At 42.6% G+C, this 25,961-nt stretch overlaps 1 protein-coding gene across 2 annotated transcripts in view; it reads left to right on the plus strand.

The window, feature by feature from the left end:
- Positions 1-25,961, plus strand: part of PALB2 (partner and localizer of BRCA2) — a 107,928-nt gene that overhangs the window by 79,549 nt on the left and 2,418 nt on the right. For both annotated transcript variants that reach the window (XM_078664800.1, XM_078664799.1), the window contains exons 11-13: positions 11,817-11,933; positions 13,999-14,086; positions 18,317-18,465. In XM_078664800.1, coding sequence (XP_078520926.1) covers positions 11,817-11,933; positions 13,999-14,086; positions 18,317-18,465 — 354 coding nt within the window. The remainder of the gene's footprint in view (positions 1-11,816; positions 11,934-13,998; positions 14,087-18,316; positions 18,466-25,961) is intronic.

The raw sequence follows: 25,961 nt of genomic DNA on the forward strand, positions 1-25,961 counted from the left end.
TCAGGAAAACAATCATCAACACAAAAACATTTGTGAGCTTCCCACTATGATGGACAGCTCACTCAAGGGACCCCTTCGCACATCGGTGCAATGGCATAATAACACACACAAAGGTCACTGGAGACAAAGCAGGTGATCGAGTTACAGCACAAATTCAGGAAATCATTCATCAGCCCAAAAACATTTGTGACCTTTCCACTATGAAGGACAGCTCACACAAGGGACCCCTGCGCACATTTGTGCAGTTGCATAGTAACGCACACATGGTCAATGGAGACAAAGATGGCGCTAGAGTTGCAGCACAAATTCAGGAAACAATCAACAGCCCAAAAACATTTGTGAGCTTCCCACTATGATGGACAGCTCACTCAAGGGACCCCTTCGCACATGGCATAGTAACACACACATGGTCACTGGAGACAAAGCATGTGTTTGAAAAGCAGCACACAAAAAAAACCATTCATCAGCCCAAAAACACTAGTGAGCTTTGCCTAGGCAGCACAGGTGTGTTTTTCAGCCACTTCAGGTACACAAAAAATAAAAGAGATGAAGGACAGAGGCACTTGCATCCTTCAATAAAATCAGCACTACATTCACATTTTAGAAATGACCCCATCTGTTTTTTTTGTTCCAACAAATCAACATTTTGTCATACCAGAGGCATGAAAACAAGTACAAAGTAATGTTACCCCACAAAGGGGAGCGACCCTTCCCCAAGGGGCCGCTCCCCGAACAACGAAATGGTCCACAAATGCAAAAGAAAAAAAAACCCCTACCATTCCAGCTGCACGATCGCACGATCGTGCAGCAGAATGCTCCAAACTTGCAACGAGTGAAAGGAAAAGCCTTTCCTTTCACTCGATCTCCTTTTCAAAAAATTCCCCCCTGCCCCAGCCGCAAAACGAACCTCTTTGTACTCCGACGCGCAGGAAGCAAATGGCTTCCCTGCGCGTCGGTAAACAACTGGAACCCCCAGTGACGTCAGCGCGCCTCGCGCGCTGACGTCATTGATGACGCGGGCGGGGGGAGGCAGGGGAAGGTCTTCCCCTGCCATCCCCGCAGAAACGAACGAAATCGGGCTGACTCGGGGAGAGCGCTGGCGCTTCCCCCGAGGGTGGGGCTCATGACGAGCTGGGCTCGTCATGAGCGTGCGAGCGCCCTACTCCATGACAAGCCCAGCTCGTCATCAGCCCCGAAGGGGTTAAGAATAGAAGTTTCAGAGTTCTTCAGAGAAATCTTCTCAAAGGAAGTTGGTTGTGGAATATTGCTCCGAGGTTCAGGTGGGAGCAAAATGGGGCTGTCTTTTTTTGTTGTTTTTTTTTCAAATTTAGATTAATTACTAAAAACGTTGAAAAAATCCAACAGAATGTTGAAAAACTCCTGTGATGACTGGGTGGATTAATTTACTACTATGGAATTCAGAAAGGAGTTTACAATTTTGAAAATTGTTCTAGTGGGGCGTTTTCTGCTTCATCAGTTTGTTTTGCGAACAGGTAGGCTTTTGTTTGTTTTTCCAGAACAATTTGAGAGCAACTTTATAGGTAAGCTTGTCTTACCTATAAGGTTAATATTATTAATCACTTAAATGATCCATTATCACTTAAATTAGTGCCCCCAGGAGAGTTTCAGACTGATTTAAACAGTACAAGAGCTTACTCTATTGCTCAGAAGCTCTGGAGTGCTTGGAATCCCTGTTAGTGGGCTGTGAGTTTGCTCTTGCCGCATCTTGAAAGTAGAAGAAAGACTCCTGCTAACTCATTATTGAAATTGTATAGCGTTATTAACAATGCCATAATTGTCAATGATACTTTATATGTCTTAGTGAAAATTGTAGGGATGTTTTATTGATTATGATCATGTTAAAAGTGAGGCATTAAATGTTCTCATGAATGTCACAAGTAAGGTTTTACCTGCCCTAGATGTTTTAATGGTGTTGCATTGGTCTGTCATGGTACATTTCTGCTTTTATGAGTGTGTGACACCATGACAAAATTGAGTAGGACTGTCTTTTGATATTTACACACCCCTATATTGTGTCCAGTATATGTGATATGTTCATGGTATTAGGGTTCATGGCTTGCTTTGGATTAGGACTGTTAGGGTGGTCTCACTGTAGATATTTCCACCTGCCTACTTATACATACTTGTATATTCACGTGTAGTATTAAGTAGTGTGTGTATATACTAAAGTATTTGACCTTTGTATAAGTAAAAGCACTTACTGGTAAGTGATTTATTGGGTATTGTTACTTATCTTCAAACTGGAGTACTAGCCCACATCGCCACCCTGAGTATGCCTTGGACTGCTCTGCCTCACTACGCTGAGAGAGTCCAGTGCTTCAACAGGATTCTTGGTTTCCAGTAGACTGAAGAATGCAGATTTATTGCTTGAGAAGGACCCACGTCCTTCCCAACTAATAAACCACTTTCCTAAAATAGTTGAAGTTGAGTGCAGGACCCGGGCGGAGGCCAAGTCCTGCAGGCATCCTTTGCGCTGGCCACGGGGAGAGTTGGCTACAGGATTCCAGAAAGGGCTGGGTGTATGCTTAGGTCTGAATATGATCCAGACCCTACAGAAATTCATGTAAAAGTGACGTTATAGTTGGGTATTGTAATGAGATCTTCATGGTAAAAACCTCACTGAAATTCACAGAAAAAACCTAGGATTAAGTGGTATAGTTAAGTGCTGAAATGTGTTAACAATTTAGGATTAAAACCCAAACAAAACTGAAATTCACCAGTTATAGTTTAGTGAAATAAAGATAGCCTGCGTCCCCATCATGCACTGCTTACAAACATACATATTACATCAATCTTAACATGTTAAATGACATTATTGATGGGATCTCAAATGACATCATTTTTGATACTGCTGTTCAAATTACACCCTTCGCCATTACATAATTCAAAGAAAGAACCTTGGTAATAAAGGGCCCATAGCTGTGTGCAGCGTAGTTACTGTGTGTGCACGCGTGGGTGCATAGAAATTACGTAAGCCCTGGAGGCAAGTGTGGTTGTGTATGGTGAAAGTGTTATATGGTACTTTGTTTATTGTGGCCGGAGTATTCGATGTTAATCAAAGGAAAGGCTGAGCACCCTTGATGTGGATTGCACAGGCATGTTTCAAAGTAGGTTGTGGCTTAAAGCCTAAGTCTGTTGCAAAAAATCTGTGAAAAAAGCCTAAGCTACTGTTGACAATAGATTATCCTCCAGTAGATGCCTGATGCTTGCCTATGTTAAATAGTTGTAAACAGTGCTACAGACAAATTCTATGTAACCAGGAAGTTTATAAGTTGTAGATGTTTATTTCCAGAACTTTGTTGAAGATTTTTAGGCATTGCAGTTTATTAAATAATGTAGAGGAAGCCCCTTTTGAGGTGGTTTAACTCCAGACTGGGGTCATAAGCATGGCTCATGGCATGAATGTACGTAGTGTATTTTACCAAACTACTGAGGGTTGTCCATAAGACCTTGCAGAAGGCAAATGCACACCCGGCAGCCTCTTAACTTAAAATTACAGGTCATGTGAAATGTTTAATAGGGTGACCCTGTCAAGGTGAATACAAACTAAATTTTGAAGGGTTTTCATGGTTTTATTTAACAAGGGTGTGACCCCCCTATACATTTTTAGGCATTTTTTTGTTAGATGGGTGAAAACTGGTATACAGTAAGTAACACCTACCAATTGTTGGTGATTTGACCTTCATGATGTGTGCCCCACAAGTGGTCATTGATTATGTCCATTATCACTTGATTGGTTATATAAAATTGGGCACAGGTGCCGTTCTTTGAATTTCTTCAAGTTCACAGCCCTTATGGGAGCCTGTCACAATGACTGGATGATTTCATCAGTGATGCCATCAAGGATGTAATTTGAATTTCCATCAGTCATGTCATGATAGATATATTATGTGCGGTCATAAGCAGTGCATGACCTCACATAGTTCACCAAACTTTGAGTAGCGAATTTCTGTGGTTATTCTGTTTTTAAACATTAGTTCTTATCTCATTTCAACACTTAACAATAATATCACTGCAACCCTTTGATTTTTTGATTAATATATTGCACATTGGTGGTCGTCACTTTGTAGTTCTAGTTAAGACAATGTTTCGATTGATAAGTCATTTTTTGAGTTGCCTAGAACTTTTGACCGGATGGACGGGTTTGTATGAAACTTTGCAGTCTGCTTACTCAGTCAGCTAGGTTTTGGCATGCAATGTGTCGAGATGATCCGTCTATGGGGAGAAAAGTTCAGAATCAATGACTTGATCTTTACTTTGTATGTTTGCGAAACTTTATTGCCTGAACCCAAGTGCCGGAGAGCAAGCTTTAGCCTATATCCTTGCTTGCCTACAGCACTCTGCCCATTTTGTGTGTACTGCAGGGGAGTTTATAAATAATAAAGAATATGTGGAGGAAATGGTATTGATTAGTAAAGTAATCACTTACATTGGTAAAGTTGTTCGAATAGTAGATACAGTGCTTCCTTTGTAGGTTCATAATGTGCCATTAAAACATGCCCATTTGTACAGACCTGTAAGTTCACTGGAGTTGAAGGGGATCGTTGTAAGAGGTGCAAGCTATAGCTTGTCTTTTGGTTCTTAATGGTGAAAGATGGTGGTGACTTTGAAAGTTGTTTACTGACTTTAGAAATATTGTTGAATTTGAAACAGATGAGTGTTTTATCTCCATTTGATGTGGTAATCCAAGGTTATAGGGGAACTATTTGCTTTGTTGGTTCATAAAGTGAAAGCTCACTATCTATTTCTTATGGAGTATTTTGTCGTGTTTAGTGGTAGATGGTCCGAGGATGTTCTCCAGGTTGAATAAACCCTTTAGTGTTCTAGCTTTGGTGACATGAAGGAGTCGAACAGCTATGTTTTTCTTAGATAGTGAGTGCTTTCTAGAGGGGAATCAATGTCTGCAGTTTCCAAAATGGTGGTATTTAGAAAGTTGAGCAGTTCGACTGCCAATGTGTTGTGGAAAATGTAAGGTAATTTTAGTTGGGACAATTATGAAGAATGTGAAATGTTGGTTTCTTTTGTAATGTGGTCCATTCTGTTGTATGGTTATTTTGGTACAGTCTTTGAGTGTCTCATCAGTTTGTGCATACACTAGTGGCACAAAGCGTCCCAAGAAGAAGAGCTTTCCAGTCCCATAATAATGTTAGATCAACCACAGTAGCAGACCGGTTTCTGTAACTAATTAACACTCGCATATGCCCCACTCCCTCTTCCTTCCTCCCGACTTGAACTTCAGAATGTATGTTACAGGCTTACACTCAATCAGCTCTCTGCAATGCCTGATGACGCCTCCAGTTTGTCAGTCAGTCGAAAATGCATTTCGGTTAAAAACAACTCTTAAACAAGCATTTACAATGCAATGGTTTCGCCTTTGGAAAAGTTAGAGCTATTGGCATTGTAAATGACAAAATTTGTATTTATGTGTTGGTTTTGAAAACAGATAAATAAATGGCATTGTCATTTACATTGCCATTAGCTTAATCTCTGCAGTCACTCTGCAGTCCCTAGCACTGCACAGCACTCCCTAGTCACTCTGCACTCCCTAGTCACTCTGCACTCCCTAGCCCTCCCTAGTCATTCTGCACTCCCTAGTACTCAGCACTCTGCACTCCCTAGCACTCAGCACTCTGCACTCCCTAGTCACTCTGCACTCCCTAGTCACTCTGCACTCCCTAGCACTCCCTAGTCACTCTGCACTCCCTAGTCACTCTGCACTCCCTAGTCACTCTGCACTCCCTAGTCACTCTGCACTCCCTAGTCACTCTGCACTCCCGAGTCACTCTGCACTCCCGAGTCACTCTGCACTCCCGAGTCACTCTGCACTCCCGAGTCACTCTGCACTCCCGAGTCACTCTGCACTCCCGAGTCACTCTGCACTCCCGAGTCACTCTGCACTCCCGAGTCACTCTGCACTCCCGAGTCACTCTGCACTCCCTAGTCACTCTGCACTCCCTAGTCACTCTGCACTCCCTTGCACCCCCTAGTCACTCTGCACTCCCTAGCACTCCCCAGTCACTCTGCACTCCCTAGCACTCCCTAGTCACTCTGCACTCCCTAGCACTCTGCACTCCCTAGCACTCCCTAGTCACTCTGCACTCCCTAGCACTCCCTAGTCACTCTGCACTCCCTCGCACCCCCTAGCACTCTGCACTCCCTAGCACTCTGCACTCCCTAGCACTCTGCACTCCCTAGCACTCTGCACTCCCTAGCACTCTGCACTCCCTAGCACTCTGCACTCCCTAGCACTCTGCACTCCCTTGCACTCCCTAGTCACTCTGCACTCCCTAGCACTCCCTAGTCACTCTGCACTCCCTAGCACTCCCTAGTCACTCTGCACTCCCTCGCACCCCCTAGCACTCTGCACTCCCTAGTCACTCTGCACTCCCTAGCACTCCCTAGTCACTCTGCACTCCATAGTCACTCTGCACTCCCTAGTCACTCTGCACTCCCTAGTCACTCTGCACTCCCTAGTCACTCTGCACTCCCTAGTCACTCTGCACTCCCTAGTCACTCTGCACTCCCTAGTCACTCTGCACTCCCTAGCACTCCCTAGTCACTCTGTGAAGGCTCTGCTGGAGGGCACCAAGAAAAACTAGAGAAGCATAACATTTCTGTAATGGAAGGTTATCTAGAAAATTATACCTTCGTAGGCAGTCATCTGCAACAACAGCCCAATAAGGGGTCTTATAACTTGACACACACACACAAGCCCTACCTAGTGTGTTTAATGTTTTTATTTATTTAATTATTTAAATACTTAACTTACAAATAAACTAAATATCTGGTAACATTGCAGGAATTAGTCAAGCATTCATAAGAGGTTATCAGTAGTCAAATATTATTGCTCAATGAATGGAATTTAAAAATATGTAAGTTACTGCAGAACAGCAATATCCTTGGTAAACCTCCTTTGGTAACCCTGTACCTATAACATCAGATACATCCACTAAGAGGGCCCCACACGATGCATTCTTCAGATGTAGTGAACATGTGGTTTCCTCCTGGAAGAGGTGCCTTGAGCTTCAGTGGCTGCGGGATTAAAGCCAGGCTCTCGTTTCTAGGAAACTGTATATGTTTAGGCTCAGAATTCTGCCTCTTAAAAACGAAAGTTTCTTTAGATAAACCCGTGCTAGCTCAAGATATTGTATGTGCGATACCGAATTGAAAAAAATATATTGACGGCGAAACTAGAAACAAGAAGGACGATTTTAATGATTTATTTTGAGAGTGTGAAGTCTGAAATAAAGCAGGAATACAAATAGTACGTTATATAGATAATTTGTTCCATAAATACGAGTGTCTCCTCAAAGATATGGACTATGACACTACATGACCAATGCTGCCTATTGTATTGTAATTGCAGCTCAACGCACAATGCAGTCTACGACTGAACCGATGCTGCCGCATTTGATTACACTCGGTAAATATTGCAGTTGGGTTTTTCCCGGTCCCACATCTGGGAGTCTCCGTTGGGAAAGTAGCACATTGCTATGCCCTAGCGTACAAATACGTCACTTGCTATCAAAACGTCCTGACCACTTCTGTCGACGCACTGTTCACAGACAGTAAATCGGAGCTTTTGGTTTTCTCACCTTCGTTTCCTCTCGTGATACACACACACACTTCTATAAAGCAGGCTCCACCTCTTCTGTACTCCCCAACCCCCCTGTGCCACCAAATCCTCATAATAGACCAGGCACTGTTCCTTTCTCTCCAGGGCACTACTTCCCCCTTTTCATCTTCTCCCTCGGCGAGCTAAAAACGCCACCTGCACTGCCACCCTAAAACCCACCATCCGTTGCTGGTATCCCCCAGTCCATTCTCGGGTATGATGATCTTCATCTACTAATTGAGCCCTCAAGATTTGTAAACTATATGCGACATTAGAAGGCTGGGTTTTTTTTTACTAGCCCTTGTACGGCTCCTTCGTCGGGGTACTCTTCTCTCTTTGTCGTTTGCCTCCCCTTGCCTCTTTGCTAAGCACTGCTATTGAGGCAGCGGTCGCAGAAATCATTCCATTATTAATGGTAAAGTATGCACACTGCCTTCTACCCATAGAAGGATGTGCGCCCCGCTTACCAGATACTTCCCATTGGGGGAGAATGCTCCAAGCTGCCCAGAGAGTTTGAAGAGCTCGGAGAAGTTCATTGCTCCGGGTACTCCCGGGCATTTCAAACCAGCCGCTGTTTCTACCGCCGCGGCTCAACTGACAGCCGCACACGCCGGAAGCTAGACACCGAAACGCACTTCCGCTGCTGAGCAGGTATCAGGTAACCACAGAAACAACAGTAGGCCGCGAGGTCCCGGAAGAAATTCAAAACAGATTTAAGACTACAGTTCCCATGAGGCTCCGCTCACTTTCTCAAGTGTCTGTTCATGGGATTTGTAGTCTAATTATATAACGGCGAGTTGTTTGTTGTAGTATTGTAGAGAATGCTTTTTCCCCCCTTCTTTTTTCAGAGTCAAGTAGAGCGCTACGTGAGATGACAAAATTAAGCCAGCTGAGGGCGCAATTTTGGTGGCGTGAAAAGGTTTTAAATGAATGGTGCTCTACCTTGATGTACGGAAAAGCAACGCTGCTGCTCCCACCCAGCTGTTGTCCCTTTTTAGTGTCTCACCGGTAATCTTGCACAAGCTTCACGGAGATGGTGATCTGTTGCGCGGCCGTCAACTGCTCCAACCGACAGGGGCAAGGCATTCGGGGATCTGTCTCGTTTCACAGGTACACATTCTATAAAAACCGATACGCCCTTAAAATTGGACAGCCTAAGCTAGTAACCTCGAGGGAAGTGGGCAAATGTAGCATGATGGGCTCTGCAATCATAGACAGTTAACCCTGCAACAGAACAACACTGACATACATACACGTATCCTGCAACATCTAAAAGCCAGTGGCCACCAGACCTGGCTCTGCAAAAATGACACGAAACTGAAACAAGTCAGGTCCCGGGCCGCGCTGTGATTGGCTGACGTCACGGGGGTGTCCCGGGCCGGCAGCCAATCACAGCGCGGCCCGGCAATGACGTCACGGGGGTGTCCCGGGCCGGCAGCCAATCGCAGCGCGGCCCGGGACAAAGGGGCGGGGCTTAAAAAAAGCACCAGAAACGCCCCCGAATCGCGTTTTCAAGAGAGAGCGCGATTGACAGCCTCTGTCTCCCAATGGCTAGCCTCCATTTATGGAGCTAGCCAATGAGAGGCAGAGGCGGTGCCGACATCCCTACTGTAGACAATAGTTTTCGATCTGGGAGGGGCACTGCGTGCCCCTCGCCAGGTCGAAACCTAAAATGATCTAGCATAGTACTAGGAAAGAAACTTGAGTAGCATGTTATTTGAAAAAACAAATTCATCATGCCTAATCATCAACTGTAGATTTTAGAGCCATCACTAAAAACCATCTCACAATACAACAAACCGAATGAAATTACATCAGCAGTAACAGCTGCAAAAAGGGGAAACGATCTATCTTTCTAAGCATTGAATACAATTCTCAGAAAAAACATAAAATGTGTTATAGTTTGAGCTGACAAATTCTATCCAGTACAGTATTGAGAAATGCCCAATGATGGACAGCCTTTTGGACAGGACAGAAGATGATGTGCAAAGCTCAGTCTAAATCTAGTTAATAGATTCTGTTCTTACCCTCCACTGAGAAGCCGTAATTTAGCTTCCAGCCGTGGTGAAGTTTTGTTCAACAATAAAAGATCTGACTGACTGATGGCTTATCTAATTCAATGTCCTCCCTAGACAGCGCCCCCCGACAACAATTTAACTCTGGTCTTTTCTTTCTTTGAAGCATTCCACTGTGTGGTAAGCAGCTCTGAGTGACCCAAGTCACAACAGACATCTCTGGTGTAATTTAACCATGCTATCTTGTGGTGAGCATCTATGCTAAGAAAAGCACAAATAATCTCTTACAAAAAGGCCAGGCGTTGCACTAGACTACACTGAGATCACAATGGGTTAGGTGATAATTTGACTATATCCGTCACGTAACTCAATCCAAGTTCTTTGCGGCATATACAATTAGAAGTTCCCATAGGCACACTAAGCAAGCACCTACAAAATCTGTTTTTTCCTGCTTGTTGATTAGACCGATCTCAATTAATTGAGAGCATTAGCAGTCTTCGACTTAATAACTACATCGTCAGCAGTCGATATAATGACATTTGGTGCCCAATCTATGGGTGTCCTTGCTGCTCTACTTGAAATCTCTCTGTAGAAGTAGTAAATGGAAGAGCCAGATTTAAGCTCTGCAAGCACGTGCCCCATTGTCATATCTGACCTCATCAGTGAGATTAAAAAATAAACAACACACTGAGTCAATGATACTAGAATCCACTCCCATACCTGGAAGACTGGACAAAAACTTTCACTAATTGACTTGGTCAAAGGCTGAACTACGGTCCATTAATTCCTGATACGGTGATCCACCAAGGAAAGATACATATTTGCTGATTAGTAAATGCAGATTAAGACATTGTTCCACTGTACCAAAGCCTGCCCAAAAGCCCAGTCTTAAAGTCTACACATTAACATCCTTCCAACCACCTTCACTATTGAATCTCTGAAAGAGACAGAATGATAGCATCTAGGGTTTCCTCTGTCACCCGTTTTCTAAATTGGAACCGTAATTGATTGTGACCAACCAGGTGTAATAGCAGATATAACATCAGTTTTTAGATCATTCATAATCAGCAGTGACCACAGTTAAATGTTATGTTAAAAAATATCCACAGGCAGCCTGTCTAGACCAGGAGCCTTGATGGGGGGGGGGTTTGTACCTACGCCCAGACACAACCTCTGCATGCTCTGAAATCTATCAGGGGAGAAAGAAGCATAATCAGGAAGGAAGCTATCGATAGTAATAGTAATATAAATGGATTGAACATTCGTAACCCACAAGTTAGCTGTGATATGTGCTACTGATCTATATTTGGACGAGTTCTGCCCACTGCACAGACTATTCACCACCTTCAAGAACACCTCCCTGACACTGCTTCTAATAGCAGTGAAATATTTACATTTAGCTGTTGCCTTTTTGTAAGCACTCCTAAAAGTAGGAACATTTTCAGGGCACTGGATATGGGCAGTGTTTCAAGGCCGCATGAAGCTTCTGACATATCACGCTACCTCTTTTATCAAACGACTCAGGAGCATGCTGAGTTCAGCCATCAGTGGGGACACTAAGCAGATTAACATTAGTGCCAGTGATTATGTTAAAGCCTTTTGAAATATCATCCACACTCACTCTTTAGACAAAAAAGTTTTTTATTCAAAGTTGAGTTTAGGAATCTTGACAGCCTTTGGCCTCTTTCCTCTATATAGTCATAGACTCCTCGATGACTTGCAGAGGTTACTCTATACTATATATATTGGAGTTTGTTTAATTTATCAGTACTATGATCACCATCTCATGAGTGGTTTGACACCTCTTAGGTGGTCTCCTTGTGGGGTTAATGTGGAGATAGTGCAGCCAGCTCTTCTATAGATGTCCGAGGAGAAATGGTTTTGGGTGTAGCACGAGCAAATTGAGGGCTATCTGACAAGAACCTAGCCAACCTGTTGAGTGAAGTAAAGGTAAGAAATTGTGGTCTGTAAGAAATGTACAAGGAATAGTAAAGGTTTGACAAAGCCTTGATAAATAAGGTTGCCTCTGTTGGTGCTCATTCTATTGGATGCCAGACGGGAAACTATCCCAGACCTGCTTGATTGTTAGTAGAGCCTTGTAATGGAAAACCTTGTGTCATTTTTGCTTTTATTTTGACCTCTCGCTCTCCCATCCTCCTAACTAGGAGCCAAGAGACTCTTGTTCTGCGCTCTCCAGAGGAAACTGTCCTGTCCTTTGCTGAGGTGGAAGGAGAGAGAAATGCTTTAGTTGGGACAACTGCAGCCAACAATGCTGTCATTTGGTAAGAAGCAGGCTGCAATTTATGATTGCAGGTCTTAGTAGTTCACTTTGACACCATTTTGTTGTACACTCTCATGAGACATTTCCGGCCCCTGGTCAAGAGAGAAGATTTTCACCCTGCCAGCCTGTACTGCGATACCGCATGATTCCTTGTTCCCATGCTCATTGCCCTGAGTTCCCTGATGAAACCTCACCCTTGCCTGCTTCTATCATGTTTTCTAGAGAATGTGCCTCCATCACTCCCACAAAGAGTTACTCGAAGAGGACCTTCGCTTTACCAAACTGTAGCATGTATCCTCCTGAAACCATTCTAAGGTCTTCCAAGCAGTGCATTCACGACTATCTAAAAAGCCAATTGGTTATTACTTTAGGGTGACATTGTGCAGTTTTTTCTGCCACTGCTTGGTTTGCACAGGTTTATTATTACCAATTTGTGATTTAATTAAATTGGACTAACCAGAAGGGATTATTGATACTCACATAGGGCAGTCCCATTAGAAATGGAAAATTAAACTATGTTGTCACCTGAAATTTGATGTTCAACAACAGCATATCACTTTTCACTATTTGTGTCCATGTAATACCATCTGCACTACTATTGCCTTTAAAAATGTCAAATATCTTCCAAGATTTTCCAGCAAACTCAATTATTTAAATGGTTGATTCCTAAATAATAGAAACATCAGGTTAGGAGGGACCTTTAGTGGTGCTGGTATATATTTACAAATTTCAGAGCAGTGCGGCAATTTGTTTTCTCTGATGTTCCTTCAAAGCTGTGCTCCACAATGTAGTGGCGAACACCCCAATCCACAGATCATTATCCTGAAAATGAGACATCACTTTCCAAATAGTTATGGGCTCTTCACACCCTAGAGTCTTTCCTTACCCTACACTATTGAAAGTAATTATATGGCGGCATGGGATGCTGTAGTATTTCCTCTGCCATTTTTCATCAGGCCAATGTGTCAGTGGTTCTGTCAAGGTACATTTTCATGTAAATAGTTACTTTGCCATATGCCATAATTGTCCTTTCTCAGATGAATTTGTGGAAGACTGTTGCTTCATAAGTCCTTGTGCAATGAGTCAAATGTACGTCTCTTGAAGCATTACTTTTGGACCTATTATAAGTGAATTTCCAAATCTATCATGTCTGTGGTTAAGCCATTTCATCCCCTTGTTTACAGCTGATGCAGCCGTGATTTGCTGGGTTGCTCAGTGCTCTAGCACTGTTAAATTAATTTAGTGAAAACACTGATAAAGTGTAACATAGACCATGTGGTGGTATTTTGGCATTAAACAAGGTGGACACAGGAATCGGGAGTGGGAATATAGAAAGCCAATTGCATAGAATCACAGTATCCTGGTCCAGGAAGCTCAGGTTGTCTTTGATGTCACTGATGGCATATGGACTAATCCAGAGAACAAAAGCAAGGATGGACAATGCCACCTGCCCAACACTTTCTGTAGTGGAGCATTTTTAAGGGTTTTAATAGAACAGACTGCACAGGTGTAACTAATAAATACTCCCTAAATTTCCAAATTGGGATGTTGGTTATTGATTCTAGCTTACTGCACAGTGCATAGTAACCAGATCATCCTGAACTGGATGCACTTGGAAATGGGAAGTCGGTTGAAGGAGGCATGCTTCAGGGTAATGTGATCATTACAAGGTCTTACTGTAGGCAGATACACAGGAAATAATGGGTTGGTAAGTTTGAAAAAGTTAATATAGTTCAGCCTTGAAGATATGAGCACTTTGACCACAATGATGTTTACAAGGAAGATCCGTAAGACAGCATTTCTTTCAGCCTTCCTATTTAAAAGTATTAGATGTCTACCTGCGAGGCAGAAGCTAGGGTTCTAAACTATGATTTTAGAGGTGTGGTTTGGGGTGTTCTGGAGACAGAAGAATTGTTCAGATGCAAATTCTGTCTAAAGGCCACAGGTCATGCAAAACCTGGAAGGAGCAGAGGAATCTGTCACTAGAGAATGAAGTGGAGGATTGAAGTAAAAATACAAATTTAGAAATAAAAATATCTAATATTGTGCATTTTCCCTCCCCGCAGGAATGCTAGCAGTGGGCAGCTTCTGAAAAAGATTCCCATTGGACATCCTCAGGAGACTTCTATTTGCCTCCAGGCCTATTCTGAACTAGTGAGTCCATAGAACTATTGAGGAGGAAATTGGAAAAGCCAAAGCGGAGCAGACGTACTGTAGTGTGATTGCTGTAAACATGTAACCTAACTCATTCTTTGTGTAAAGTAGATTTAATACCTGAAAAGAAGACCTGTCTGCATACATCAATGGCAATCTCACTGAAATTCTACCTATAGCACACCATCTGCCACTCTTGGAACTTTTTCAGACCAACCTATCATCCAGACCAACCAATCATAGGCACCGAGATCAGAGGAAAGCGCTACCATGGGGATTACAGAAAGGCAGGGGGGATTAGGACATCTGAAGAAGGTACAGGAAAAAGATTCAGAGTTTATAAAACGCAAAACCCCAGATCCACACTACCCAGTTGCATTGATGTAACAGATCCCTCGCCTTAACAAAGGAAGACAAGATAAAGATAACAAGTGTGATGTCTGATGCTAGTGGTGGCCAAAATTGGTATCAGATAAAACTTGCATTGAGAGAAATTTAACTGACGAAAAAGCATAAAGTGCATATTGTTTTGAAGGGACGCATTATCACAAGGACACTTTGGCAATGGGGCATTCCAATCACCCTGTCTGGGAAATGCTACAAAAAAATGGATAACATTCAAACGAAGTCTCGTAAGATCAAACTATGCTTAACATTTGGGACACTGAGCAGATAAAACTCACAGCACACAGACTGTTTAATTAGACTGTAGTTAATGCTGGAAAGCAGTTAGCCAGATTTCTCATTCATAGTAAGGTCTAGCTTGCCTTCCCAGGAATATTTCCTTCACCTGCATCTTGGTTCCTGCATCAATAACCTCCCGGATGTGAAACAGCTCTACTAAATCAGATCTAAAAAAATCACTTTTAATGTATCTAATCCAGGAAATTGCCGTAGCATTGTCTAAAGCCAGGCAATACATCAGCACTTCCTTTGTAAAATGGGCCTCAGGATTCCCCATGATCTTGTCCACAAACTAAGGGACTTCGTTTTATCCGATCCACAGTAAAATCCAGTCCTACCTCGAGATGACACATAAAGGATGGTGTGGATAGAGGGACAGCCCTAATCATTTAATCCACAGCTGCTTGTAAATTATAGGAGTTGTCTAAACGACGTAATGGTGTAAGAAACTCCGCGAATGTTTTTTTGGGTCTCCCACTATGGCTTCTGAAATTATGCCTATCTAATGTTATACTACATTAAAGTTTAAAACATTTCTCAAGTCTGTCCACAGCCTCATCAAAATAGGTCACTTTACCAGTACCCTTCACAAGTATACATTTAGCTAGTGTCCTAAAAAATGCCTTGACCCTCAGAACCCAAGCAATGGAACAGAATGCTTTTTTCTATCAACCAGCATTTTATACTCTTCAGTTACCACCATATATATAAGATAGTCCCTTTTATACCTTTTCAATGGTATAGGATAATCACCCTTGCACTGTAAAAAAAATGTTTGCCATGGATCAAATTGCATGCGAGCAAGATCTGAGTTAACAAATAAGTATAATGTTGTAAGGCAACACAAATACCTTAAGTGAAATATCTCAGTGATATCTGCACACCTATTATTTGACACTTACCATGCTGAACTTATAGATTGCATTAATAATAGGCTACAATGCTGTGGCTGCATTAGACAATAGATCATCAAAATAAACTCCAAGTTAATCTCCTGCAAGGAAGGTTAAGCTTGTCCAATAGCACTTCTGCAACACCTTTGTGCATGATATAGGTCAAGTTAGATTTTGATGGCAATGCAAGTTCTCTGAGTTTGGCATGCATGTGATCGCAGAAGAAATTAAGCAAGCTCATGTCCCTGATTAGCCATCCAGTTTCTTTATTTCCTGCATAGTTACTTAAAACCGTTGCAATATTTTTACATTTTACGTTACATTTACATTTACATTTACATTTACATTATTGCTGCATAAAATAAAAAATTACATATATTATTCTTTTTAGCTTATACACAGGAATGTTCAGATTAAAACCCAATTTAAAACCGAATATTGGATGAATCTTTACAAACGTAAAAACAGAGTTAGTTATAGGCATAATATGTGTCCATTGTATGGCTGGATGCTGTACTTTACAGACACATGTTCCCTGGGTTTCTTTTAAAGGTCATCGTGGTTATGTTGGTCAGGATTTCTCCACTTGTTTAGAGGGTTATCCCTTTACTTCTGACAGTTTGTTCTTCTTATGTACTGATTAGGGACATGTCCCTTTTAATCCGTGTGCTGCCCAGGCCTGGTTCAGATTTTTGTAATCTTGGGCATTTTCTGTTCAGCCATCATAAGGAATTTGACCAATGTGCAGTTTAGTTGTGTGTTTTTCTGGATTTACCTCCCGGAAAAACCGCCGCGGTTAAGGCGTTAAGCATGCTAGCACAGCTTGCCTCCTGGTGATTAGCCATGGTTTCATCTCTGTGTACCGAACTGTACACATACACATACTTTGAATAAAACAGTACATATTCTAGAATCATGTGAATGGTGAATACTGCATGGAGTGGGACGTTACAATGCTGAGGAAAATGTCCAGTCATGTCCTGCTCTCCTTTGTGTCATGTATGGCGTGTTTCTTTCGAGAAGAACACATAGTTTGATCAGTCAGAATATGTCCGACAGCATTGAAAGATCACTCAGTGGCACAGCAGCCCAAAGGCAGGCCCACACATGGTGTTGCTGTTGCAGTTAAAGCTTGATGTCAGGAAAAAGTAGCATGTACAACATCGAATCACCCCTGAAGCTTCAGTCGGAAAAAATGAGATGTGGCATAAAGGCTCAAAGAAGGATGATGGGTGAGATTCACTGGTCAGTCCACCTCACCACACTTGTACTAACCACCTCAGATGAGCCTGTTATGAGGTGGGAAGAGATGTAAAGTAATTTCAGAAATGGTGTGAATTCTCAGTACATAAACTTTGTCTCTACTGTTGTAAACATGGCACTTTACTCAGCCCTCATGTAAGGTTGCTTAATAATTGACAATAAAGTGCCTGCGCTCATCAACATCCTAGTTCACTGAGATTCTACCCACGCCACTCCGACAGCCACTCTTGGAACTTTCATATTCTAACATTCTAGGCACAGAACTGTTGGAGGAGACATTAAGAAAAGATTCAGAGCCGATGCCAAAACATAACACCCAAATCCACAATACCCAATTCAAATAACATAACATTGATCTTTAGAGAAGGGACATTTAAGTGCAGTGAGGTTTTCAGAGGGAAGGAACTTGAAAGCTTCAAGTCTACAAAGGGGAAGGGCCCCAGAAAAGCAAGGTCTTCAGAGGAAGGTGGCTCTGAAACATTGAGGTATAAAGAGGGTCTGCCCTCTGCAGAAGCCAGGGCTACAAGGAAGTTGGTTTAGTAGAGGGGAGTACAGGCTGTTAAAGTCTAGTTTAGAGGTTACTGTTGTCCAGTTATGCCTTTGAAAGAGAGTAGCAGCAAGGCAGTCAGATCATACCAGGAATGTATGTTGCCAGCATTATACACCGTTTACCAGGCTCCAGCACAGGTGGAGGGTGAGCCTTGCTTGTAAAGCTTTAGGTCTGCAATTTATTTCTATGCTTTTTCATCCATATAATGTGCAGTGAATTGCAAAGCTATTTAAACTAAGACCCATTTAGCTTTAAGGGTTGCAGCTTTACTTTCGCTACTCCATTACGTTTATAGGTCCTCTTGCTGCTTCCCTCTTATCAAATTTTCCATGTTCCATTAGCGGATCTCCATTATACTGGGTTCGTATCTGGCACAAACACTGTACCCACTACTGTTTAACACTCCACTCCTATTCTAGGCTCTATCCTTTCGTTGGTAGATGGTGAACAATGCGTGATGGCGTGAACAGTGCTTGGTGATCTCTAAGTCTGCACTGTCTTCTCTCTATCCTGTCACATCCCTGGATTGTGCAGCGACAAATATAGCTATTTATGGAAAAGGATGTTTCCATTGAATGGGTGCTATGTTGTGGGCATCCGTCTTATCTGGAGTCATCCCATCACCTCTGTATGTCCTTCTTGCTGCACACCTAATCTATGTTCTTTTAATGATGGTTCAATGTGCTGATTACCAGAAAGGTTTCTCCTATATCACAAGGTCATTATTGGCAACCGTAGACTTGAAGAAGTGGCTTTTTTTCCTGCTCTTCAAGCATTGAAATAAGTGTTTATTTTTGTTAATGTGTTTAAAATGGTTCATTTTTCTCTTCTCTAAACCAGGGCCTGCTATTTATGATTGTAAGTCACCCTCATGCCCACGAAAGTGAATCCTCCCAGAGACACGTGTTGAGTCTGATTGCTACAAATCCCAAGCAAGCTCTGAGTGTTCATGTGATGTCGTATGCACTTCCCAAGGGGTACACAGGAAGGTAGGTGTTCCAATGGCTCCTAAATTGTGTTTCCTATTTGCAAAACATTTACCAGTATCCTCCTTATTGTGGGAAGGTCTGTAACATCAAAACAGCCCTTCTATACAAAACCAGCTGTCCCCTGAAAGTTTTAGCAGTGCCTGGCATCAAGGAGCACTTTCCCACTGTCTGTATAATGCTGTAGCAAATGTGGGTTGTGAATACTCAGATAAGCAGTCTCTGCTATTCCACAGCTTGCATGCTGGGAACATTTAGTTATTCTCTACAGATCCTGTTTTCTGTCAATGGTTATTACATCAAAAGCAACCTTCCTTAAAAAGCTTCTAGACCACTGGGTTATGATCGACTCTACTGATAAACTAGAGGATTGTCGCACAAATCTCCTTGCCAATGAAGGGATCCTGATCTTTAGACTCTGGCAAGACTGGACCTGCCTGTCTCCCACTTGCCTGCTCACTACAACACATTCTAGACGTTTTGATTCTTAGATGTATAACATTGGGTTAAATAAGAATTTTTCTTTTATGCAGAATTGATCAGGTACCACTACTATTAGAAATACATTTTCAGGATAGAAAATGTACAGCAAAACAATCCAAAGTAGTTTGTTGAAAAGGTAAAATATAATCTCGGTAAACTTCACTTTTATTCCAAGTTTGATTTGAAATAAATAAAAGAGCTTATCCTGACCACCAAGTCTGGCTCCCCGGACGATCCCTGGCCGCCCTCAATTATAAAGATGGTTCCTGACATCATTGCAGACCATCTCTCAAACCTGTTCAATAACATGTTCAGAACAGGCATCTTTCCATCCCAATGAAAAAGAGCCTCCATACTTTCATTATTGAAAAAAACTAATTTGGACCCGAAGACCCAACCAATTATCGACCCATCTCTAGACTTCTCTTCCCTGCGAAAATAGTTGAGAAGGTGATGACTACTCAACTAAATCACTTCATTAAAAGACTCTAACTGCCTGGATCACACTCAATTCGGATTCAGATCTGACCATAGTACAGAGAATACCTTGATCAAGGCCACTGATGAGCTTAAATTCATCCTTTGTCACCCACCCCCCACATGCTGCATTTGATCCGGTAGATCACTTTACGTTGATTCTCCGTTTGGAAGCAAAAGGCATAAAAAATCTGGCCTTGAAACTAGTCTCATCCTTCCTATCTGACAGAGAAAACACAATCAACATTGATGCCTTCTCTTATAGCACATTCCGCTTGCCCTGCGGGGTTCCGCAGGGTTCTTCTCTCAGCCCTACACTTTTTATTATATACGTCACTGATCTGGCTTCATTGGTTGAATCCTTCGGGTTCTCTCTCACCTCCTATGCGGATGATACGCAAATTGTACTAGCAGCCTCCAATGAGGTCAACCACACGCGACTTCGCATCCACGATTGCATGAAATCTATGTATGGCTGGATGAACAAACACCCTCTTAAGCTCAATGCTGGAAAAACCGAGGTGATTTTATTTGGCAGTAATCCCCTCGTCTGGACTGCTCCTTGCTGGCCAGGTGAGTTGGGCCCCATTCCTGTTCCCACCAGGAAAGCTAAGAGTTCAGGTATCATGATTGACAATCACCTACTCCTAGGCAATCAAATCAATGCAGAGATCTCCTCCTCGTACAATACATTGAGAATACTTAAAAAAATATTAAGTTATTTCCACCTTGGTATTGTCCAATGTCGAATACTGCAAGAGCCTCCATGTTTGCCTACAAGCTCAACATCTGAACAAAGTGCAAATCCTTCAAAACTCTGCAGCCAGACTCCTACTGGATTTGCCTAGACACCATTCTGTTTCCTCTGCTCTTAAAGATCTTCATTGGCCGAGAGTCAAAAACAGAATTAAGTTTAAGGCCCTCTGTCTTACTTATAAAGCCCTCCACAATTCAGGGCCTTCCTTTATAAAGAAAGCACTATCATGGTACATTCCAACAAGAAACCTAAGATCTGCAGGCTCCTTCGGAAGAAATCCCATCAGATTTTAAAAATCTAAATGGGGGGGTAGCAGCTTTACGGTTCGAGCAGCCACATCCTGGAATCTCCTTCCACTGAATCGTATGTTAGCTCCTTCCCTGTCCCAGTTCAGGAAACTTTTGAAGACCTGGCTTTTCATTCAGTAGGTCCTTTGTTCTGCCCACAGTTGCTTACAGGATCAGCGCCAAGACACCTCCGGGTATACGTTGAGCTTTACAAATAAGCCTAACATAACATAAATCAGAAACGTATGCCATCTGTCAAGTTCTTTGGTATGTTCAATAATTCACAAATAAGGTCTTTACAAATTCTTTCAAGGAGCACCAAAAAATAAAATCTCTTGCATCTATTACGTTCAGCCCCTCATACACACCCTACGCCATCTTCAGATTTATTTCCGCTGTTGGGTCTAGATGCACGCTGAAGGCTCTCCAACAATTGAAAGAAAGAAAATTTCCCAAAAATCATGAGAAGTTCACCGAACATTGACCGGAGTGAAGGACACGCCTAAAGAAGCTACCGGAGAGGGTTTTTTGTGAAAGGTTTTTCATCGACCGATCCAGAGATTGCACATGCACGTGAGGATGGAGAAGACACCATTCCAGTTTTGCAAAAACTGCCACCACAAGTTTGCTCAGAAGGATCAATGTCCAGTCTGCAACCTCTGCCTGCCTGTAGATCACTGAAGTGAGGACTGTGACGCCTGTTCAGTGTTCACCCAAAGACCTTGAGGGTCCGAGAGAGGCAGAAAAGAGCCCACTATAATATGCAGGGCCAACATCCCCTTTTAAACATGAGTAAATTGGCTTAAAGCTGACTGACATATTTAGCGTGTCTAGACGTCCTTATTATGTAGTGAAGGACTGGAAGTTAAATCCACCTGTGGGCTGCAGCGCCAATTATGCTATCCACAGTGGGCCTGTAAACAAAGCTCCAGGCCTATCCTTTGTAACCTGACTGCAGCAGTAAAACTGACCTGGTTCTAGGGAGCTGTTTTTCTTTCCCTTGCAGGAAGGCCAGTTAAGCTAGACCCAGGAACTTTATTAACTTGTAAATGTAAGGTGAGATCTGTAGAAGGCAAACCTTTGTCACCCACCCCCCACAAGCCAGGCTGGTACCAAACCAATTGGGAGTGGACCTACCCCCAGAACTGTGGAGTGCACACTGAGGAAGGGACTGCTGATTTCACTGGCCATACCTCTGGGTGGACACAAGCTTTGTACAAGGGAGAAAGGTTTCCCTATTAGTTACGGTGCGACTAGGAGTTAAACCAACCCACTGGTTAGTTTCAACCATAAATGTGGCATCCTAAGGAATCCGCCTCAGAACTCTTTCTGAACCCCTAGGATGATCAGAATAATAATAATAATAATAAAACCATTTGTAGAGCGCATGGTTACACTATAACAGTGTGTCCCCGCGCTATGGAGAAAAAACCGTCCAGCAAGCAAGACCTTCTGCACTTGGTACCACAAGGGGGGAAAGAGGTAAAAATACTGGGCTTAGGTTTGAGGGAATAGGTATGTTTCCAATTTAAGTCGGAATCTTCCTTCCGATGGTTCCATAGGGAGCTCATTCCATCTCTTACAAGCTAAGTATCTGAACGAGCGACCTCCCATTCGTGCTTTTTAAGATGCGAGGAACCTGAAACAGCATGCTCCCAGATGATCTCAAATTGCGTTTTGGGCGATGGATCGTAAGAAGCTTTTGAAGATAGCTTGGCCCTTTTCCCTGGGCTACACGATGTGTAATACATAGTGATTTGAATAGGATGCGTTCCTGCATGGGTAGCCAATGGAGGTTCTTAAGAGCGTGTTTCCCTGAGGCTCTTCTGGACAATTTCAGGACCAATCTGGCAGCCGAGTTTTGAACGCATTGCAGCTGCTGTAACCCTTTCTTACTCATGCCAATAAACAGGGAGTTCCCATAATCCAGGTGGGGGGTGACTAGTGCATGCATGACAGATTTCCTGGTGTCAATGGGCAAATAGTCGAGTACTTTACGTATGGTTTTAAGGACTCCATAGCATTTGCCCACTAGCCTTCCAATGTGCTGTCCATAGGATAAGCTAGAGTCCAAGAAGACACCGAGGTTCTTCACCGTTTCTGTGGGGGAGGGTGTGGGCCCCAACTCAGATGGCCACCAGGCTGATGACCAGATTGTGGGAGCTCTTCCAATCACCAGTAACTCGGTTTTATCGCCATTAAGGCGTATACAATTGTCATTCAGAGGACTGGACCTGCTGTCTGTGACCCGAGAGGAGCCCAGAAGGACTGGACCTGCTCCCCTTTGTACGCAGGACAAAGAAGTGGACTCAAAGGGTCAATTGGTTAGGCCTCCTGTGTGAGTACCTGAATACAACAATCTGCAAGAGGCGTTTTTATTTCCTGAAGGGACCGGTACCATCTAAACCCGGACTGTGCCTTGCCAGTACCCTCTGCTGGAGTGACTCCTGGCCCCCAAGAGCTGCCTCTGAGCTTAAGGGAGCCTTAGAAGTGACCTAGAGGCTTTTTTCCAGAAACACTGGAAAGTGGGAACGTGGAAAAAATTTGGACTTGTGAGACCTCCAGAGCAGTAAAGGGGAACCTTCCTTAGATATAGATTCAGGCTTGCCCCGCTGGAGAATTTCGAGCTCTATAAAAAGAATAAGTTATTAGGTAAAATGTATGACCGGGACAAATCTGCTTGATGTATCCGATCCATGCTCTATTGCGGTCAGACTGAAATCGCCCTTAGGTCCCGGCCTACCGCTTCCTTAGACTGTCGTTATTCTGGAGTGCCATTTTTTACACAGAACTTTAACAATTCACATCTAATGTTCCCCTTGTTGGATTCTTGTTGTTTTAAGTCATTTTGTTAAATTGTAATACCTTTTTCTAATTCGGTTTGATATTTTTTATTGTTTGGTGTTTTGACCCTATTAATATTTTGGCACTGCATAAATACTTTAACTTTGCCCTAAGTTAAGCCTCTCCTCTCTGTGCCATAGCTACTGTACCACCCGGGGGTTGAACTCAGGTTAATTTAGTGACTTTAGGGTTTACCCTGACAAGTTATTATTAATATTCCTTGGGGTCGGTGACCGCCACCCCAAATAATAATCTACTTTCTTACACTTAGGAAATGCGTGATTGGCCTAGCCTATGAAAATTCGTTTGGGCATGGTGAAAACTAAAAGAGATGAGTAGAATTTCTGGTTGCCGGATTTGGAAGTGGAAGGGCCTCAATATTTGATAGGTTACCGCTAGTCACAATGTTCAACGATGAGTTAAAAACAATTAGAGTTGTTCTGGGGACGTAAACCTAATTCAGAGCTGGTTCCAGGTTGGATGGAATGGCAAAAAGGGACTGTCTTTGAAGGATGAACTTAGAATGAAATTGGGTTAACAGAAGAAGAGAAATGCTGTGAAATGTGTGGTGTGTGTGGTAGACTTGGATGAGAATAAGACTCCCTGTGAGGACAGTGAACTGGTTGAAATTCCAAACCCCTTGTGGGTTGTGAAGATTTAGAAGAATTCTGCAGAAACTGAAGACAGCTGAGATTTGAATATGGGTCAGGTTTTGCTATGCCAAAGTAAGTAGGAGGAGGGAACTGATCATTGTTTTGGGAAGGCTTATAGTGAGAATCTCTGGAATGGTGAAAAAATGCTAAGTCTAGCATGTGCTTCCCTTCAGCAAGAAAGAGTTTCCATGAGCCCTTCTAATTTAAAAGGCTATGCTCCATGTTTTAAAATAGAATTCACTGAAGTGGTGAAGGAGATCCGTAATCGAAGTTTCGTTAGAGTAGAAGGACATTTTCTGTGGCTGGGATGTCTGGAATAAAGTAACTTATTTTGCAGCATAACTCACCCTTTTGTCCTCTTTTCACGCGTGTTGTAGAAATGGTAGAAATTTGGAACAGAAGAAACAAAACACAAGAATGGAGATCTCAGATGTGGACACACTTCCATACAATGTGTAGTAGAAATCTGACGATGGGGACTCGGAATGGGCGATCACTGTGGTAGTTGTGTTATTAAAAGGAAACTTTGTTGTATTTTTCTATGGGAATTCACTTATTACTTTTAAACACCACAGTTGCTCCCAGATTCACACCAGGGAATGATTCAAGCCTGTGACTCTATGAACCATCCAGTTCCTGAGAACTGAAGAAGCTGAAACAGAAACGTGAACGCCAGAATCCAAGTAGTGTTAGAAATAAAAACTTAGAATTTGTAGGCCATTTTACTGATCGATCATGAAGCCATCTTGACCGCTGAAACCTTGTCCTGACACATTAAAGTTGTCTCTGTGGGTGAGTCTTGGTGAATTATTCAAAATTCTTACTACGCTAATGTGTTCTGCAAATGTCTCTGTGGCATATACTCTCTCAGGGTGATTGTGAGAGGATTGCATAATTTTTTTTTTTTTTACCACAATGGATTCATTAATAAGAGATCGTAGTTGATAATCCTTTGACCACCTCCATTGCCCTGCTAAGCCTGTTGATGGTTAATGTTGAGCCCCTTAAACTCATTACGCAGCTAGATCCGGCAGATATTTTTGTATCAATCACCAACCGCCCAGCCCATATTTTCATGCTCTATTGCAACAATTGAAGTAATTGCAGGATTGCTGCGAACAGTGAAACCTAACAAACATATGTAGGATACTGCTCATGGCTGAACTAAAGTTAAATGTTACACTACTCACCTCTGATCTTTGCCATCATCAGTATTTCATTAAGCAGAGAGTGATATTCATTGCAGCTTCTGATTGAGGCAAAATTAAAGCATCGCTTTAGAAAGCCAGGACACGAACTAACATGCACGTACTGCATTGGAGAAAGTTCTGACTGCTTAACTTCAGAATCATTCTCCATTCGAGATTCCATCCCAGGCACAGCAAATTAGGCAAAGTAGCAGCTATGGGAGGTCCTTTTGTCTTGGTTCAGAAGTGTCTTGGAAGTTCACACCAGTTTCTTCAAAAGTGTTTATTGCAAATTTATCTGAAATATTTGGACAATGTAATCCGTATCTACCAACCCAGTAGGTCTCTTAGATTAGCTGACAAATGACTGTCGGTCATATCCCCTTTAGACTACAACCTTTTTTAGACTATTAGCTTAGGCTGTTGCTCGGATGTGGAAATATTAATTACATAAAAAAGCTTATGTTTGTACAGGGTGCCTGAGGATGTGTTATTTCCACAGGCTACAGGCTGAAACATGTCACCCTACCCATTCCGCCTGCTATGTGCTCCTGTTTGAGAGTTGAAGATCCTGCATAATCTTTACATTTAAATAATTGTAATATTGTTCCTAAAACAGAGAAGCCTAAGAAAGCACTTGTGAAAGTTGCAAGGCATTGTGGGAGAAAGAAAGCCTTAGTAGATGACGCCCTGTTAAATAATGCATTTGATTCCCTCAACATAACCCCAAATGTGAAATGCTTCAGAATAATGGTAACTGCATCCTCAGTGACTGGAAGGGGAGATACTTCACTTCACCTAATGATTCTGC

Source organism: Lissotriton helveticus, chromosome 10 (assembly GCF_964261635.1).
Source record: "Lissotriton helveticus chromosome 10, aLisHel1.1, whole genome shotgun sequence".
Taxonomy (NCBI): Eukaryota; Metazoa; Chordata; class Amphibia; order Caudata; family Salamandridae; genus Lissotriton; species Lissotriton helveticus.